This window comes from Astatotilapia calliptera, chromosome 1, assembly GCF_964374335.1.
Source record: "Astatotilapia calliptera chromosome 1, fAstCal68.1, whole genome shotgun sequence".
Taxonomy (NCBI): domain Eukaryota; kingdom Metazoa; phylum Chordata; class Actinopteri; order Cichliformes; family Cichlidae; genus Astatotilapia; species Astatotilapia calliptera.
The window spans coordinates 4,769,271-4,790,308 of record NC_137422.1 but is presented as its reverse complement, the minus strand read 5'-3'; the positions used below and the strand labels follow the sequence as shown (position 1 = coordinate 4,790,308).

Genomic DNA, 21,038 nt, shown 5'->3' with positions numbered 1-21,038 from the left:
CAAAAGTCTCTGTAAGGCAAGGGTGGCCAACTCGCCAGTGTCCTGGAGTCCTGCAGGTTTTAGATGTGTCCTTGGTCCAACACAGCTGATTTAAGTGGCTAAATTACCTCCTCAACACGTCTTGAAGTTCTCCAGAGGCCTGGTAATAAAATAATTCAGGTGATTCAGGTTAACCCTGTTAACCCAGGGTGATATCTAGAACCTGCAGGACACTGGCCCTTGAGGAATGGAGTTGCCCACCCCTGCCATAAGGAAAACGGTGGTGGGCTCTGTGCTTATGTGCTTCAGGACAGGTCCCATAACAGTAGAATTATAGACAGTCACTGCTCACCAGACCTAGGGATGGGTATCGAAAACCGGTTCTTTTTGAGAACCGGTTTCCACTGTTTTAATTCCCTGGAATTGTTTGCCATTTTTGCAAACGATTCCCTTATCGATTCCAGTCGCCCCGAATGACGTCACCACGTTGCGGAGCGTCATTTACCTGGCAGGAAACACGGCGGCTCAAACGCTCAAAAGTTTGATTATACTTTACGAGAACGGATGACAACAGGGCAACTTGCAATACTTGCAAAGTAGATATTTCATTTAAGGGAGGAAACACTACGAATATGCAAAAGCATTTGCTCACAAAACACGCGATGACCTTAAATGAATGTCATGTTTTTAATTCCGCTCCGGACTCGTGAATCTCAACCCAGCAGCAGCGGTAACGTTTGCACGCCCTCTCCCGTTAATGCGGCAGGTAAATAATCAACTAACAGTGCATATTATGTTAGCGCGATCTGCCTTATTACAAAACCTGCCATTACTGTGCGTTTAGGTGACCATGATGAGAGAGACAGACAGAGTCTGGCTCAGATGCTGGCAGTTCTCGCTGCAGTCTACCGGTATCGTCACTGCTCAGGCCAGGATAGACGAATGTCACCGAGCAGTGACTAAGTTTGTGGTAAAAGGCTTGCACCCATTTGCCACAGCAGATGCCCCCGATTTCACTTTGGTAAGTGAATGTGTTTAATTGTAGGCAGGACATTACTGGATATTCTTGTGTAATTGCTACAGAATAATTTATGTTATACTTTGTTATTGCTACAGAAGAATATTTATTTTATTATTTTACATTTACAATTTCTTTTCCTGGGGACCCTGTGACACCCCATTGAAGAGCCGTAGGCTGTGGATCTCTTAAGATCTCACTGTTGGGTTTGTAAGGTCATGTTACTCCTAAATTTCTATATTGTTCAAAGAGAAGATATAAAACAAAGTTCTAAGCTTTTCGACCTTAGTGTTCTCCTTTTTCAAAAAGAATCGATAAAGAATCGAATCGTTAAACAGAATCGAAAATGGAATCGGAATCGTGAAAATCTTATCAATACCCATCCCTAACCAGACCTAAAGGCCACCAGATCTAGAGGCCACGTCCATTAGTAAACAGCAGAGAAAGCACCTGGAGGAAGTCCATATTATTGCTGGGGACTCCCCAAATTCCACCAACATGTTCTATCAGGGGGGACAGGACACTGGACCATGTGCAACATCAAACAGACCTACAGAGCAACACCCCTCCCCCACCTGAGACAATATGACCACCTCACCTGCTCCTCATCCCTCCCTATTCTAAGGAAGGAAACAAACCCCTCCAGATGATGCTATCCTCCAGCTACAGGACTGCTTTGATCCGACAGACTGGTCCATCTTTGGTTATCGGACCCGGAGTTAGCAACATCCCCCAAGAACCTGAAGAGTAGAGTCCTGGCCCCTAGCCCTGCCAGTGTAGCAGAAATGATGACGGATGATGATGGCAGCAGCAGCCGTTCTTCTCTGGGTCAGTAGCTTAATGTTGTTCATGTGTAATTTACGTTGAGTAGGCTAACCACGTTATTAAATTAATGCACGTAAGGTGAACTAGCAAACACCGTCATAGTTACATGCGGCTGTCTTCTTGTTTGATGGCAGATACTCCCTTCACCCTGGCCAAAAAGGCTAAAATGACCAAAGAAAAAGTGGATAAAATTCATAGGGCAGTGACAAAATTTATAGTCAAAGATCCCCATCCATTTTCAACGGAGTAGTCACCATCATTCAGGTGAAAAATTTTGTATTACTCTGACATAAAAAATAATATCTTATAGACTGTATAATACTGTAAAAGTTAATATGTTCATAGCTGCTTAGCTTTGTAAGTCTTTTCTAAATTATTGGTGTAAATATGTACAGTAAGTAAATGGTAAATGGCCTGTATTTGTATAGCGCTTTTACTAGCCCCCCTAGGGACCCCAAAGCGCTTTACACACCCAGTCATCCACCCATTCACACACACATTCACACACTGGTGGAGGCAAGCTACAGTTGTAGCCACAGCTGCCCTGGGGCAGACTGATGTAGGTGTTTATAGGTAAACTATATTTGAATAAAGTGTGAGCTATGTGTTTTTACTTTTTCTTTTTTATCTGGAAGAAAAAAATCTAATTCAAATTCAAATGTATTTTCTGTTTATTCAGGGAGATGGGTTATATGTTTTATTTATTTTATGTGGAAAAAAGAATTAAATTTCAAGTCAAAAACACTTTCTTTTTATAAATTTAATTTTTATTTTTTTAATTCAGGGAGATGTCCACTGCCCTTAATCCCAGGTATCAGCCCCCATCCAGGGATGATCTATCCAACACACTTATACCTGCTTGGTATTCCGTGGAGAAAAGCAACCTCATCCAGAATTTGGCACAAGGTCGCTATCACCTGTGATGGATGGACCAGTGTTGCTCAGGACCATTTCCTCACAGTCACTGTTCACTACATCTACAAAGGCAAAATGAAGCAGAATGTGCTCAGCACTGAAGCAGTTTATGAGTCACAAACAGGTCCAGTTGTGGCTAAAGAAATATCAAACGTTGTGGAGCAATTTCACTTGGGAGGGAAAATAATTGCTGCCACACAATCCCGAGTAAGTAGCACATGCAGTTACATATCAAGATGTATTGTTATTCATATGACCTTTTTTTAGTAATTTAAAATATGTTTGTGTCTATCTGTGCTTTAGATTTGCCAGAGCATAATATCATTCTTGAAGTTAAGACACGCTGGAATTCTCTCTTCTTGATGGTGGAGAGATTTATGGAGCAGTTTGATGCAATCCAGGCAGCTGCTCTGGATCACCGGCTGAGGAAGCCTATGGAGAAGGACAAGTGAGTGAATGACATCAGCATCACTTGTAAGAGCTAAATTACGTCAGTTACCTTTAACATTGTGAATATTTTTCAAGGCAGAGAAGTTTATTAAGTGCATGAAAGTCCTGTACACGTCAACCATGTGTGTGCCAAGTGACAAGTCTCCCACATGCAGCCAAATCATCCCCATCCTGGCCAAGCTGGAGGCACATTTCAGACGATGTGATGAAGACAGTGTTTTCACCTCTTCAATAAACGAGAAAGTCTGGGGTATTCTGCAGAACAGATATCAGGTATTTGCAGACAATATCAATGCGCATGAAAAATAGGGTTACCTTTTTCAGTATCAGCTCCTATGTTATATCTTGTTTTACTTAAAGGATGAAAACCTTCAGAAATTTCTGAAGGAGGCCACGATGATGGACCCACGTTTTAAAGGCAGGCTAGATGGTGAGGCAGCTACTGACATCTGGGACAGGTTGGAGAAAGCAGCAGTTGCAAATGCCACAGCAGCAGTTGCACAGTATTTTCACTGCATGTGTACAATCTTGTCCTTTTGCATCATGACGTAGTTTCTATGTTGAAGGAATGCTCTTTTACTATCTGTGTGTCCATAGCCTCCCACCGAGGACCCCAAAGCACACAGCGAGGTGGATGATGCAGACATGGACAAGCCAGAAAAATATGTAATTTCAGAGTTTTTCTAACACAACCACTACCACTACATTCTAAAATTGATCTTTATTTATTTTGCAAACCTCACACTTCTTTTTTCGTTTTTCAGCTAAGAAAGGTCCAGAAACAGGACAGAGTTTCAACAGGCTGCTTCTCAAGCAGGTAGAGTCCCCTCGATCACAGAGCAGGTACAGAAGGAGCTTGAAATATACAAAGCACTGCCAGGAATTCCCTCTGGACAAGACCCTGTGGCCTGGTGGTGGAGTAAGAGGGACAGACTCCCCAAATTATCTGCCCTATCAGAAAAATACTTGTGTGTCCCAGCCTCAACGCCTTCTGAAAGAGTTTTCTCTTGTGCTGGGCATGCCATCAGCCAAGAGCGATGCCGCTCCAGAGAAGGCTAATATGATTATCTTTTTGCAAAAAAACAGCTAAACATGAGAGGTTTTTGGACAAAGTTTGTGTTTTTTCCATTGTTTAAGCACTGATTCCAGCCAAGAGTGATATCATCTATGCCCTATAGCTGCAGAAAAGGCTAACGTTGTTAACTTTTTACAAAAAAAACAGCTAAACATGAGAGGTTTTAGGATAAAGTTTGTGTTTCCCATTGCTAAAGCACCGGTTCCAACCAAAGGAGGTATGTTGCATCAACAGAAAAGGCTAACTTGGTTATCGTGTTGCAGAAATAAAGAGACTGCTAACAATAAAAACACAAGAGGTTTTTGGACAAAGTTTGTGTTCTCCATTCTTTAAGCACCGGTTCGAGCACCGTTTAAGCACCGGCACCAGTTCTAAAGTACCGGTTTGACACCGGTATCAGATAAAACCTAAACGATACCATCCCTAGTTGTGATCTGAGCCCCCCAGGGGAGGTAGAGGTGATGAGTTGTATGCCTCCTTGCTGTTGGCATACAATAAGTCCAATGTTTTATTGTCTCTGGTGTGGCAGGTGACGTACTGGGTGAAGGTGGGGAGAGTGGAGGACAAGGAGATGTGATTAAAGTCCCCAGAGATCAGGACAAAGGCCTGAGGGTGCTGTGTTTGGAGTCTGCTGGTTACAGTGCGCAGGACCTCACAGGCAGCTGCAGTGTTAGCAGAGGGCGGGACATACACAGCTATCATAATCACGTGTGTAAACTCTTGCGGTAGATAGTACGGTCTCATGCTAACTGCTAGCAGCTCAATGTCCTTACAGCATAGCGTCTCTTTGATAGATAAATGCCCAGAGTTACACCATCTATCATTCACAAACACAGCCAGACCCCCTCCTCTCTTCGTACTACTCTCCGTTGTTCTGTCGGCCCGGATCAAATGGAAACCGTCGATGTTTATGTGTGAGTCCGGAGATAGCGCAGTTAGCCACGACTCTGTGAAGCACATCACGCTGCACTCCCTGTAGCTCCTCTGATGTCGGGTTAGAGCTGCGAATTCAGCCACTTTATTGGGGAGAGATCTCACGTTGCCCATAATAACAGATGGAATCGCTGGCTGGTACCTCCTAACCTTACTGCAACGCCCGATCCCAGCCCGAGTGCCACCTCTCTTCCTCCTCACCTCGTGGGGGATGTTGGCTCACTCGGCGGTAGGCAGAACAGCGAAGGCCCCAAGGGCTAACAGCTGATCCCTGCTGTAAACAATGGGAGGTCGGACCTTCACGCACTCTCCGGACACAGATGCCGTAAAAAATGTGATAAAAAACAAAATTGTCCATTGTGGAGTAGTACAGTCCACAATAGAAAAACAAGAACAAGAAACACAATAACAACAAAGAAAGAGAAAAAGGACTCGGTCAGGTCGGTGCTGAGACAACGGGAGTTGTAGATGGCAGACAAGGAGGGCAGGGGGCAGCCAATGATTCTTTGTGCTGTGTTCACCACCCTCTGCAGTCTCTTCCGGTCTGCCTTATTAAAATCCCCTGCTATGATGTGGACGCCATTAGGGTGGACACGCTGGTGAAAAGTGATGGCATTTAGCAGCAGAGGGAAAGCTGTGTTTACGTTAGCGTCTGGTGCTATATAGACTGCCGTGATTATTGCAGCACTTAGCTCTCTGGGCAAGAAAAAGTGTCTGCACCTCACCATCATGAACTCCAGGTCAGCAGAGTGTTGTTATACCAACCTTCTCGTAGATGCATAGCCCTCCCTCCTCTATTCTTCCCGAAGTCACCATTCCTGTCCCATCTGTGTAGTATGTGGCCTGCAAGCTGCAACGTGGCATCTGGGATTTGTGTGGGTAGCCATGTCTCTGTGATGATAAGGACGCAGCAGTCCCAAACATAACGAGCTGCATATCTAATCGTAGCTGTATATCTAAACCATCACTCAGACCACTCTCACACGGACTTCGAGACTTTTCCTTGTATTGTTTACAAGCACTTTGCAACCTGTTCACCAATGTGTGCTTTTCACTGATAAACATTACTCTGCCTCAGAAAATGTATATATTCCAAATGAAACTGAACAAAGTCAACAAATTTGAAATTTGTTTTCTGTTTTGCTTAAGGTGACACAGTGAATGGGGTTTGTATCTCCATGTGTTTACAACAGGTAGACTTCATGCAAATAACAAGAACACTAACTGTGTTAGCTGGAGAGGAAACGCTAAATAAAGCTAGTTGTAGCCACATAATTAACAATCATAACTGACTTTAAGGTTTAAATCTTGTTGATCTTGATTTAAAATAACATTTACAAAGAAAGAAAAGTAAAAACCTTTTAAATAGGTATCTTACTTCTGTCTGCAGGGTTTTCTCTTATTATTATATCCAACTTGCACAGCTCAAACTATGTACGTATTCTTATGTGTGTCTATGTGTATGTGTGTGTGTGTGTGTGTGTACTAGAGATGGACATTTTTTATGTCCGATACCGATACCGATATCATAAATTTGGATATCTGCCGATACCTATATGAATCCGATATAGTGTAGTTTTTAATCAATAAAACTGTTTTTTTAATATATTGCTGCATTTTGTGTAAGTTCATACTCAAGTTTAAACCCCCCCACTAAACCCCACTGTGCTTCCACAGGCCCTGCTGGTTTAGAGACTTATTCCCGTTAACGAAGCAAGACGAACAGCAATCGATCGATTTTACTTGCTAGCAAGGGAGGCTGGTCGGAACCAGGCTCTTGGAGCTGAGTGCGCCTCACCTGTTTCCTAGCCAACTTCAAATAAACAGCCTTCCTTGCAGCCTTTTTATTGAATACAGTTACAGTTTACACAGGCACCACTAGAGATGGCACGATACCACTTTTTTCATGTCTGATACAGATACCGATATCATAAATTTGGATATCTGCCGATACCGATATGAATCTGATATAGTGTATTTTTTAATCAATAAAACTGTTTTTTAAATATATTGCTGCATTTTGTATAAGTTCATGCTCAAGTTTAAATAAACAACAACACTAAAGCTATTCTGTTATATCTGTATGTAAAAAATACACTGCACCCAAAATATTTCATAGTTCAACAATACTGATCAATCTAATAAACTTAAACCTACACCATCCTCCCTATTCTGGTTTTTATTAATATTAAGCAACCTAACTAATAGGGTTGCAAACTCCCAGCAAAAAAAAATAAAAAATAGGGAACCACCCCCCACCCTCCACCTCATGATGCTTAATCGACGTAATCAACTTTAATTTGATGCAGTGTGAAAAGAAATGCACAGAAATAAAATATTTTTCAAGAATAATTAAATAGATTCAACATCTTTCTTCAACAAAATTACAGACTGCACAGATGGAAAAAGTACTATAGCTTACTAGGGTATATTAGACTTAACAGTTACTATATACAGTAACGGACTTCTATACCTTTTACATGAGATTAAAACTTTGGGTGTAAGATTCAGATAATTATTTAATAAAAGCTAGACATTTTAAATGAGAATAAGAAAGAAACGTATGTCTTTGTGCCCCCTTTTCCTGTTCATGCCCTATCGGCCCCCCTGGCTAAACTTTGCTAGATCCGCCCCTGCACAGTTACCAGCCGTCAGTTACGTAGAAAAGGATCCTGGTGTACAAAGTAATATTAACCTCCTAGGACCTGGCGTCCACATATGTGGAAATCACATTTTGGGTTATTTAGACCAAAATACTGAATTTTGCTGTACAAGGGCCTGATATCCACTTACAAGGACATTATGCTGCTACTGTTCTGTCAAAATTTTAAACAAATATCTGGCACTCAATTTTCATAGAAACAAAAATTAGGTAAAAAAAAAAAAAAATCTAAAAATCTGTTTTTACATTCATTGGGCCCCAATATGTCCAAATATCAAACAGAAATGAAAAATGCATGCCGTGGAAGAGTTCGGGTCTTAGGATGTTAAATAAATTCTAACAACAGTGTCACGGTTCTGGGTCGGTTCTACCCAGCATTTTGAGTTCCTTATGTTTTGGTTTATTTTGCATCTTGGACTGCTTTGGGGTTGTCTGGTGTTTCTTGATTATTTGTGATTTGTTAGTTACTATTTGAATTCTATGTTCTGTTTATTCAGGTTTAAGGAATTGTTGCCTATTGTTTGAGTTGCGTATTATTAGAGTTCCATGTTTCTGTTTACTCGTGGTTTAGGATTTGTGTTCTCATGTTTTGTGTGGGTTCAGTTCCATGTGTCATTTTCTGCCTGTCTGTCTGTCGAGTCTGCGTCTTTGTGTAGTGATCTCTTGTTTCCTGTTTTATTGTGAAGGTCTGCATCTCATGTGAGTGTGTTCAGTTTGCCTCCCTTGTCTCGTCTCGTTAATTACTCCCAGCTGTGTCCACGACCTGTGTGTAATCTCCCTGTGTTTCTCTGTGTGTATTTAAGTCATGTCTTCTGTCTTTGTAGTTGCTGGTCTGTCTGTGTATCCACCCTGTGTTGTCTGTGTGTTTCCCTGCTGTCAACCGTCAACCGCGTCTGCTCGCTCTCATTCATGTTCAGGTTCGTGTTTTGTAGTCAGTTTGTTCCCAGTATTGTTATTTTGTGTTTAATAAACCACCCTCACACCTTTACAAGTGCCTGCGTTTGGATCCTCCTTTATTTCTCCACACGGCTCACTCGCCGTGACAAACAGCTTATCACGCTTAAACGTGCTGCTGTTGTTCAGCCGCTGGTTTCCGCTTTCTGGTGTGAAGCGGGCAAAATAGAAATGACTAAAAACATGCTGTGAAGTTGAAGATTTATTAGGCTCTGTTTTGAGTTTTTTCAAAAAAGAATTGACATCATATAAGAAAAAAAAATATATCACATATTCAGGACACCTTAAACTAGATTTTTAATTAAGCAGCAAGACAGAACAAAATCAGGGCTGTATCAAGACACGCGGACTAAACCCCAATTCAACGAGACCCAGAACTGATCCGGAATTAAAGCAGGACTACAATGGTTCAAAATCAGGACTACTTAGGATTTAACCAAAACAGAACCAGAATCAAAACTAGATGATAGTAGCACTAAAAATCATCATAGACCTGGGCCCTATTTCAGGAAGCCGGTTTAGTGCAAACGCTGAGTAAGTATTAGAGATGGACCGATCCGATATTACGTATCGGTATCGGTCCGATACTGACCTAAATTACTGGATCGGATATCGGAGAAAAATAAAAAATGTAATCCGATTCATTAAATATCACGAAAGCACCTCACAAAACTTGCAACACGCCGTAACTCACCTCAGAACATTAGCACGTCGGAGCAGTATGCATCACGTGATAGAGCGGCTGTGGCATGCGGGACCTGTCGGTGGTCTGGATAGCATTTGGAGCTTCGCTAGCAACCCGGCATTTCATCTCCGACAAAGTTATCCCGAGAGAAGTAAAGCAAGTGTGTAAGTCCATCTCTGAATGTTTGTAAAGCATTCCTGCGTTAAGCTTAACAAGCGACTGCCTCTCCTGCTGCTACTTCAATCATGAAACTGCTTAACGATCAGCTGATCGGCTTTTCTGTCGCGAGTCCGTGTCTCTAGTTTGTTTTTGGCCCACTTTGCACCAGAAAGAGGAAACCAGCGGCTGAGCAACAGCAGCACGTTTAAGCTTGATAAGCTGTTGTTAGAATGTATTTAATATTACTTTCTACTCCAGGATCTTTTTCTACGTAGCTGACGCTGGTAACTGTGCAGGGGCGGATCTAGCAAAGTTTAGCCAGGGGGGCTGATAGGGCATTAACAGGGAAAAGGGGGCACAAAGACATACTTTTCTTTCTTATTCTCATTTAAAATGTCTAGCTTTTAATAAATAATTATCTGACACCCAAAGTTTTAATTTGATGTAAAATGAATAGAAGTCAATTACTGTATATAGTGACTATTAAGTCTAATATATATACCCTAGTAAGCTATAGTACTTTTTCCTTTGGGAAGGTACCATCTGTGCAGTCTGCAATTTTGTTGAAGAAAGATGTTGAATCTATTTAATATTTCTTGAAAAATAATTGATTTCTGTGCATTTTTTTTTTCACACTGCATCAAATTAAGGTTGATTACGTCGATTAAGCATCATGAGGTGGAGCGTGAGGGGTGGTTCCCTATTTTTTATTTATTTATTTTTGTTGTTGCTGGGAGTTGGAACCCTATTAGTTAGGTTGCTTAATATTTATGCTAAGTACTCTTTAAAATACCAGAATAGGGAGGATGGTGTAGGTTTAAGTTTATTAGATTGATCAGTATTGCTGAACTATGAAATATTTTTTTTTGCATATAGGTATAACAGAATAGCTTTAGTGTAGTTGTTGTTTTAAACTTGAGTATGAACTTATACAAAATGCAGCAAGATATTTAAAAAACAGTTTTGTTGATTAAAAAACACTATATCGGATTCATATCGGTATCGGCAGATATCCAAATTTATGATATCGGTATCGGACATAAAAAAGTGGTATCGTGCCATCTCTAGTAAGTATACCCTGAGTTAACGAAAACTCTGGGTTTTCGGTTTCACAAAGTGAGTTCAGATTAATTCTGAGTGAGTTACTATGACGACACACTCCGTGAAGCTAACCTGCCCCCTAGCAGGTTTACTTCAACTAACCCTAACTTTCTCCGCCTCTTTGTCGGAAACCTGACTGTAGGAAGTGTCAGACATGGCGTGTCCCTTCCTTGAAGAGCCAGTAGATGTTGAAGCCCAAATTCTCCGCAGAGCTCTCCGCCGGGAGAGAGTGATTAGAGCGCGTTCGGACATTTTATCATTTCCTGATGATCTCCTGTGTGAACGTTACCGTTTTTCAGCACAATCTATAATTGATTTGAATAACATCCTCAGGCCTAATATTGCTCATGTGACACATCGCGGACATTCTCTCAGTTCTGTACATATTATTTGTATTGCACTTCGGTTTTTTGCAAACGGGAACTTTCTGTATAATATTGGTGACGCTGAGCACGTTTCCAAGGCTACCGTCTGTCGGGCAGTCAGGAATGTTACAGTTGCACTGAAACGTCTCCTGCACTCGTTTGTGGTGTTCCCCGTTCATAGACCCACAAGATTTATCAAAGAGGGATTCCACAAAATTGCAGGTATCAGGATGAACAAAACTCAATTCATGATGTGGTGATATTTGAACTACTACTTAAATTTTACATTTATTCCCACGGTTCCCAGGCGTGATTGGCTGTACAGATGGCACTCACATTCCAATCATTGCTCCTTCTGTAAATGAAGGAGACTATGTGAACAGGAAGTCTTTCCACAGCATTAATGTACAGGTACATAGTTCCCTGTAGCATTTCAAACTAACAAATTATTTCATTATAGTAATGGATGCTAATTTGTGTTCTCTGCACTGTGAAGATCATATGTGATGCTGCCAACATTATCACAAATGTGGAAGCCAACTGCTCAGCCTCTGTGAGTGGTGGTGGTGGTGGTGGAGGACCCCCACCTGTTTTTCGGGCCTCCGCTTTTTTTCTGTTGGCTATAACGGGTCACATTTGAGCATACAGAGTAAACAAATATGTACTTGTAATGTGCTCAGATAATTTCAATAAGTGCTTACAGAGGGGAAATTAATTCAATTCAATTCAATTCAATTTTATTTATATAGCGCCAAATCACAACAAAAGTCGCCTCAAGGCGCTTCATAGATACAGAGAAAAACCCAACAATCATATGACCCCCTATGAGCAAGCACTTTGGCGACAGTGGGAAGGAAAAACTCCCTTTTAACAGGAAGAAACCTCCGGCAGAACCAGGCTCAGGGAGGGGCGGGGCCATCTGCTGCGACCGGTTGGGGTGAGAGAAGGAAGACAGGATAAAAGACATGCTGTGGAAGAGAGACAGAGGTTAATAACAGATATGATTCAATGCAGAGAGGTCTATTAATACATAGTGAGTGAGAAAGGTGACTGGAAAGGAAAAACTCAATGCATCATGGGAATCCCCCGGCAGCCTAAGTCTATTGCAGCATAACTAAGGGAGGATTCAGGATCACCTGGTCCAGCCCTAACTATATGCTTTAGCAAAAAGGAAAGTTTTAAGCCTAATCTTGAAAGTAGAGATAGTGTCTGTCTCCCGAATCCAAACTGGAAGCTGGTTCCACAGAAGAGGGGCCTGAAAACTGAAGGCTCTCCCTCCCATTCTACTTTTAAATATTCTAGGAACAACAAGTAGGCCTGCAGAGCGAGAGCGAAGTGCTCTAATAGGGTGATATGGTACTACAAGGTCATTAAGATAAGATGGGGCCTGATTATTTAAGACCTTGTATGTGAGGAGCAGGATTTTGAATTCAATTCTGGATTTAACAGGAAGCCAATGAAGGGAAGCCAAAACAGGAGAAATATGCTCTCTCTTTCTAGTCCCTGTCAGGACTCTTGCTGCAGCATTTTGGATTAGTTGAAGGCTTTTCAGCGAGTTTTTTGGACATCCTGATAATAATGAGTTACAGTAGTCCAGCCTGGAAGTAATAAATGCATGAACTAGTTTTTCAGCGTCACTCTGAGACAGGATATTTCTAATTTTAGAGATGTTGCACAAATGGAAGAACGCAGTCTTACATATTTGTTTAATATGTGCGTTGAAGGACATGTCCTGGTCAAAAATGACTCCAAGGTTCCTCACAGTGTTACTGGAGGCCAAGGTAATGCCATCCAGAGTAAGAATCTGGTTAGATACCATATTTCTAAGATTTTCAGGGCCGAGTACAATAACCTCAGTTTTATCTGAATTAAGAAGCAGAAAGTTAGCAGCCATCCAGGTCTTTATGTCTTTAAGACATTCCTGCACTCTAACTAATTGGTGTGTGTTATCTGGCTTCATGGACAGATAGAGCTGGGTGTCATCGGCATAACAGTGAAAATGTATGCTATGTCTTCTAATGATGCTGCCTAAGGGAAGCATGTATAATGTAAACAGAATTGGTCCTAGCACTGAACCCTGTGGAACTCCATAATTAACCTCAGAGTGTGAAGAGGACTCTCCATTTACATGCACAAATTGGAGTCTATTAGATAGATATGATACAAACCACTGCAGTGCAGTACCTGTAATACCTACAGCATGTTCTAATCGCTCTAATAGGATATTATGGTCAACAGTATCGAATGCTGCACTGAGGTCTAGCAGGACAAGCACAGAAATGAGTCCACTGTCAGAGGCCATAAGAAGATCATTTGTAACCTTCACTAAAGCTGTTTCTGTGCTGTGATGAGCTCTGAAACCTGACTGAAACTCTTCAAATAAACCATTCCTCTGCAGATGATCTGTTAGCTGTTTGACAACTACTCTTTCAAGGATTTTTGATATGAAAGGAAGGTTGGAGATTGGCCTATAATTAGCTAAGACTGCTGGGTCTAGAGATGGCTTTTTGAGTAAAGGTTTAACTACAGCCAGCTTGAAGGCCTGTGGTACATAGCCGATTATTAGAGATAGGTTGATCATATTTAAGATCGAAGAATTAATTAATGGCAGGACTTCTTTGAGCAGTTTTGTAGGAATGGGGTCTAAAAGACACGTTGAAGGTTTGGAGGAAGTAATTATTGAAGTTAACTCAGAAAGATCAATTGGAGAAAAAGAGTCTAACTTAACATCAATGGTACTAAGAGTAGCTGTAGATAATATTACATCTGTGGGATGATTACTGGTAATTTTTTCTCTAAATTAATGTAGCCTCTAACTGCAATTGATTTACATCGGACAAACAGACCAAGCACTATGGCTCATAATACAATTACACCTTACCTGTTTGGACTATATTTTTATATTTCATTTTTACTTGCTGCCAGGAACGTTTGGGGCCTGTTGGGTTGCACCTGTGCTCAAATCACATCACAAAATCAAATGTATAAAATAAAAAATAAAATAAAATATAATAAAATAACGTGTTAAATGGGTGTAAATCCCTAGATCAATGTTTAAATTAACACTCACGCATTGACTCTGTCGGCTATGTTTTGCCATGCATGCTCCCTTTCTTTTGCAGCTGAGGCTGTGTTACTTTTTTTCCGCGGAATTTGCATGTTATCGGCATATGCTGCCATCAGAATTTTGGCCTCAAGCGCTGTAAGATACATTGACCGCGCCTTCTTTCCCTCCGTCTCCATGGTGACTCGCTTAATCTGTGCTCCACTAATCAGGGCTTTATGTATCCTCGTGCGCGCGCTTAACTTGGGGTTAAAGCAACTCCGCGTTGACTGAACTAATTGTTATCAGCCTTTCTGAAACCGAATACTCCGAGTTGGACAGTTCGGGGTTACTCAACCCTGAGTATCATTTTTCACTCTGAGTTTTCTAAACCGGCTTCCTTAAATAGGGCCCTGCACTACACTGAGAACACCTCTTTATTGTGGTAACATGAGACTGTATCTTCGAGGCTTGAGTTTTGCGAACCTATCAATGACATTTTCAGGGTCAATATTATTCAAGTATTCCTTTTCCATAGATAATTTGTATAAAATGTCTGGCTCCGCCTCTGGTCAAGTGATCAGTTTGATATCTTTCGTGATACACCGGCATATTTATGTCTGTGAAGGTTCTCAGTCATCCAGGTCATCTTAGTCAAAGGAGCTTGCAAAGAAAAGCGTCTGGACTTCTTTAAGTTGCTTGAAGACGTTTCACCTCTCATCTGAGAAGCTTCTTCAGTTCTAAGGTCAAATGGTGGAGAGTCCCAGATATAAACCTAGTGGGAGTGTCCCCCCCACAGAGGGACAAAAGGACCCCCTGATGAGGACACTCTTTCGAGGATGCCAATGTTCACATTTTGGACAGAGAGGACAGATGGTTTGAAAGAGGAGTGAAAGAAGCCATCTATGTCCACTGTGAGCGACCATCTTTGAACAGAGGCGGGGGTTTACGACACCAACTCTCTGCCATCTATAATCCAGTTTTGAGTTCCCTTCCCAGACGCCTTAACGCCCACTCACATCCTGGGCCATCTGACCTCAGGAATTCGCATGATAAGGTGGGGCCAGGTTTCACAATGAACTCACCTGAAACTCTGGCTGATTGGGACCCACACCCAGTTTCACACCTTGGCTCAGGCGATTAGAGGATCATCAGGGGGTCCTTTTGTCCCTCTGTGGGGGGATTCACCCACTAGGTTTATATCTGGGACTCTCCACCATTTGACCTTAGAACTGAAGAAGCTTCTTGGATGAGAGGTGAAACGTCTTCAAGTAACTTAAAGAAGTCCAGACGCTTTTCTTTCCAAGCTCCTTAGACCGGCATATTTACATTATTTGAACAGTATGAATGATTTGCTTTGGTACCTTGTCGAACTTAAGCTCTCCTCTGTCTGCCTGTCTGCATTTCTCCTACAACAAACTCCTGCACAAGCTGATATCCTCGTGTCATGCTGTTCCCACATCATCATAATAAATGTTGTTCCAGGTTCAACATTGCAAGTGACCAATCACATTGTTATCACTCATACTTTTGTGACTTCGGAAAAAAAAAACCACTTTAAAAAATAATCTACTTAACTTGTGAGAAACCGCCTCTGCCTGCCGATCCAGTTACTCACCCCCTCCCTTCCTGTGCTGAATCATAGCATGAACGAATCACTCACTCACCCCCTCCCTCCTGGCTCACAGTTTCTTCTTCTTCTTCCTGGTTAGCAACCAATGTTAAGATGCCTTACCGCCCCCTGGTTCACAGCTCAGTGGACATTTAGATGAGAAAATATGTCTTGATGCATTCTCAATCATCCAGGAAAGTAAATCTCCAAAAGTTGATTCTGTTCATCTGGAGTAGCATTTTGTGGGAGAAACGTTTCGTCACTCATCCAATCACTTCAGTCTCAGCTGACTGCAGGTTTCAATCTTATAAACAGTACATTTGCATTAATGACTGAAACCAGCCCACTGAAGGAACAATGGGCTGGGAGGTCAGTTCCTTAATCTTAATTATGCAAATTTTTATGACCATTGATCAACAACCACTGACCAAAACCCACTGATCAAAGGCCATGAATACCATTCACAGAGAGTTGAGGAATGGCTGCCTTTTACCCACTATGAAGTGGTTTGATTACATTAGACTTGCTGTACTTCTCTTTATGCAGCTGCGTTGCATATTCTTGCTTCTGTATTTCAGTCTCAGTGTTATAAAAAAAGTACAAAAGTTTATTTTCAGGTACTGCTCAGCTTTGAAAGTCTTTGTAGCGGAGCGTGGCTTGCGGTGCCGTGCAGGGAAGGTGAACGCACCTGCACGGCATCCACTAGGGCTGTGCGATATGACCAAAATCTCATATCCCGATATAAAACATCTATCATCTGATAACGATATAAATCACAAAAATGTAACATTTTCTATAAATTTTGTGAATCTCGGGTTGCTGAAGTGTTTCCAGCTGGGCGTCGTGTACCTGGAGTCGAGTGTTTTAACCGATGCATGAATTTACACATTTTTAGACATAGGTTATATCGGCTGCTGTTTCCTTTGTGAGTATTTATTACACAGCGTGCTGCGGGGAAAGCCTGTTCTAACGTTTGAGTCTAAGGTTTATTTTTTAGCACCTGACTGCTCCTGTTTGCTTCTCATCCATAAATACTCTGCATACTTTTTCATGTGATTCCATTTATTACGAAGTCTAAACAGGATCTTGAGCTTTATTGTGAAAGGTTTATGTGGAAAAGAAACAAGCGGACATGCGATGGTTTTACCGTGGTTGTTGCTAACGACAACGCATAAAAACAAGAGCTTGTCTATCTGTAGTATGGTTATATTAAATATAAGAGAAATAGAGAACTTTAATAAATTAATATAGCCACTACAGTGACCATCAAAATGATGAGAAAATATTGCCGTAAACAGTTTATTTTGCGACACCACAAAACAAACGATAGCGTAAAATGAAACGATAGACGTTTTTATATCATCATATATCTATCGTTATATCGAACACCCCTAGCATCCACAATCATGCCCTGCCGACTTAAACATGGGTCCTGCAGTGGGGGGGTTGTTGTCAGTGTGTGTGGCTGGCAGCGAGAGAGAGCTGCAGCTAACAGTGTGTGAACAACCAACCATTAATAAAGAGATGCTGCAAAGCATGAACGGTCTGCTGTGGGTTTGTTACAGTCTTTTTATGCCCACTTTCACACATACACCGTTTTACTTCCTCCGCTGCACTTCCACATTAGTTTCCTATTTATGCCTCACCCGAGTGAAGTTGCCCCCCCACCTTCTTCAAAACAAACAAAATTGATGTCAAACGTTTGTGCAGCAAAAATGTCATTTGTGCTGCTTTGTTTTTAAGATGTTAATAAAAGTTTCTAGAGGTCTTCCAAGGTCAACCAGCCCCTTTCTTTACCGTGAAAAGGTTGTGAAACATAAACCAGAATTCGGATATTTTTTTTATCATAATCACACTCTTTAACCCTTTGAAACCTGAAACATGAAATAACTGCCAGAAATCTTTCATTTTTTTGATAATAGAGTGTTTGTTGAACCTTTAGACAAAATCTATAAGAATATATCAAATTTTAATATATTTATATATATATCTGTATCACATTTGCTACATAAGCCATATTTTTGCAATTTAGTCATTAAAAATGTATGATCTAATTTAAATCATTTGTTGAGGGCAAAAAAAAGTCACACTGATGATGTAGAAGTCTCAAAAACTCACAAAAAAACCACGCCGGGCTTTAAAGGGTTAAAGTAAAAAACTAGGTTAACTTATAATAGTTAACCTAAACTATGCATTCTGTCGGAGAAACTTTATTTGCAAAATACAAAACTATCAGAATAATGTGGGCAAACTGGATACAAGGACCTGTCAAGCCTCTCAAGCTGACCACACGGTGACTCTCCGTGGTATCATTCTGTATGCTCAGTGTGGGTTTTTTTTATTTTTTATCAATGCACTCATTTGATAAATGCATGGTTACAGCTGTCCTCTTATCAGACACTATGTGTGTCTGTTAAAGCAACAGAGTGCAAGTATATGAGTTGTGTAGAAATCGTCTGTAAACTGTAGGTACAGCAAATGTCTATTTTCTCTAAACAACTGAGGTGTGTAAAACTGGTTTGGTGGGCCAATTTCAGTAGAAAAGGCGTTCCCATAGCCTCTGGAAATGTTGGAACCTTTCATTGGTAAAGTAAACAGGGGGCGGAGAAAACAAAGGTGTGGCTCCCTTACAGGGAAAAGTAAGTCATAAGTTCATTCCTTGTCTTCTCTTTACAGCAAAATTCCTAAAGCGCCAGCAAGAACTTGTCAGTGGAATTACATCGTCTTTTTTTCTCCTGTTATCTGGAGAAGAAAAAAAATCCACATTTGTAGACGAAGATGAAACAAAGGTCTGTACGCTACTTAAGTGCTATTTTCTGTTTTCATGTGCATAATCTCAATGGCTTTTCTCTCCTCTTAGGCAGGAAATGGCGGATGATCAGAGCAGAAGTTGGTTTAGGATATCCAGGACTCGGTATTTCGCCATTATTCTGGTAATTGGGGGTGTGTTCTTTATTTACAGCATAAGGGAAATAACCCCAGACTGGAACCCCAAAAAGTGGATGGAAAATCAGTCGTCAAACTTGTGGACTATTTTAGAACGGCAGAAACAAAAAATAATCTCTCTCCACTCTGTGGTTAACGACAGCTCATCAACACATCCTCGAACTAATAATATGACATCGGCACCAGAAGTGAAGACAGAAACTGCAGCGGTCGCTCCTCATGTTTCTCCTGGACCATATTTAGTCGAATACCCTTATGAGTACCACTTCATCATAAATGAGCCACAAAAGTGTGAGCGGGAAAAACCTTTTGTGGTTCTGATGGTTCCCGTAGCACCAAACAATAGGCGAGACCGTGACATCATCCGCAGCACCTGGGGGAACGACAGGGTTGTGCAGGGCAAAGTGGTGACGCTCTTCTTTTTACTGGGGCTAGAGACGGGGCCAGGAGCAGAGCAGGTCCAACAGCAGATGCTTCAGGAGAGCAACAAGTATCACGACCTGATCCAGAGCAACTTTGTGGACTGCTACAAGAATCTCACCATTAAGACCATGGTAATTCTGGAGTGGCTGACTGCGCACTGCTCCGGTGCTTCTTATGCCATGAAGATTGACTCAGACATGTTTCTGAATGTGCACAATCTTGTCAATATGCTCTTGAATGCTCAAAAAACCAACTACATGACTGGACTTGTGACGGGATGGGGTACAGTAGTGAGAGATCCAAGCTCTAAGTGGTACGTACCATCTGACATTTATGCACCAGCTTTCTACCCTGTCTATGCTCTGGGCCTGGGCTACATTATGTCTTTAGACCTCCCTAAAAAGCTCACTGAGGCATCCAGACATGTTAAAGCACTTTACATTGAGGATGTGTATTTAGGGATGTTAATGCACCACCTGGGCATCTCTCCCACTTACCCCCCAAGCGGTGATTACTTCCATGTTTTTCCTTTGGCATATAACCGATGTCACTTCTCCCGTATAGTAGCCACCACAACTCATCCATTCACTAACCGTGTGGACATTTGGAAAGATTTAAAAAAACCAGGCCCCTGCTGATCTAAGAGAACATAAACAAAGGCTGTATGTTGGAAAATTTTATACTTCCTTTTTTAACTTCCCCCATCTTAAATGTCATTAAAACCTAACCGATGTTGTGCCACTCCATAACTACACACTGTTTTATGCATGAAATACAGTTTATTATTTGTACCATCCGTGTAGCTGACATCTCAGCACAAGTTTTCTATAGATAAAAAAAATACTGAAAACATGAAGCTAGCAAAAGAGAAAAAAAGAAGAAAAAGCAGACACTGATATTTCCATGATAACAATGTCGATGTTAACAGGATCAATGTAGGAAAAAAAGACTCTACAGTCTAATGGACTTTAGTTAATGTGACTTTTGTCTCTTATTTGGTAAATAAGTTACATTATAAATACTCATGGAGAGACTCAGCACTAACCTGCACTGTGTAAAGTTTGTAAAGTGAATCATTGCAATTATCTATATTATTATCGTATATGTGTTATAAACACAATATTGCTGATTTATTTTAAAATATCACAGTACTAAAGTTATTGAAAAATACTATTAAACATTAATAGGAAGTTTTTTAAGATGACTCTGTGTGTGTATATGTGTGTGTGTGTGTGTGTGTGTGTGTGTATATATATATATATATATATATATATAAGTATGACTTTGTGCATAATTGTGAGACTCCCTCTTTATAAATTACAAGTTCTGTCAGATCAGGCAGTCACATCTGTTCGTACGATGTTATGAAGCCTGAGCATGTTATCGAGTTACAGACCAACCTTTGTGGCTTCACATTGTATTAACCCTTTAAGACCTACCATAGAACCAAGTTCGCCAGAGCTTATATTATATTTTTACATGCTGTGGAGCCATTTTTGGGAGTATTTCAAGTTGCTATACATCAATACAACCATTATAGCCCAAACTTTAATAATATGTCTGCATTAGGTGCATAGTAATTACATAAATTGCAAAAAAGTGCAATAAACTACAAAAAAATTGAAAATCGTTTTTGTTTTTTTAACATATATTTCTAGTTAGAGAAATTTAAGAGGCTTATCCCTCAAAACTGTAAATACAAAAAAGTTACACAAACTAGTTTCCCACCACAGGAAATTTATTTTGAGTGTCTTCATAGTTTTATTTTTGAAATACACCAATTTTTATATACTGCAGGAAAAACGAAAATAAATATTATAGTGCAAATTTGCAAAATAACAGCATATGCATCAAAATAAACTATTTCCAGCAGTGCAATATGAGTCCTAAGCA

At 40.8% G+C, this 21,038-nt stretch overlaps 1 protein-coding gene across 1 annotated transcript; it reads left to right on the top strand.

Annotated features, from left to right (window-relative positions):
- The first annotated feature begins 18,421 nt into the window (after window positions 1–18,421).
- Window positions 18,422–20,344, top strand: LOC113007706 (beta-1,3-galactosyltransferase 1-like). Its single transcript, XM_026144986.2, has 2 exons — window positions 18,422–18,565; window positions 18,637–20,344. The coding sequence occupies exons 1-2, from the start codon at window positions 18,555–18,557 to the stop codon at window positions 19,781–19,783; spliced, it is 1,158 nt and encodes a 385-aa protein (XP_026000771.1). The 5' UTR covers window positions 18,422–18,554; the 3' UTR covers window positions 19,784–20,344.
- The last annotated feature ends 694 nt before the right edge of the window (window positions 20,345–21,038 follow it).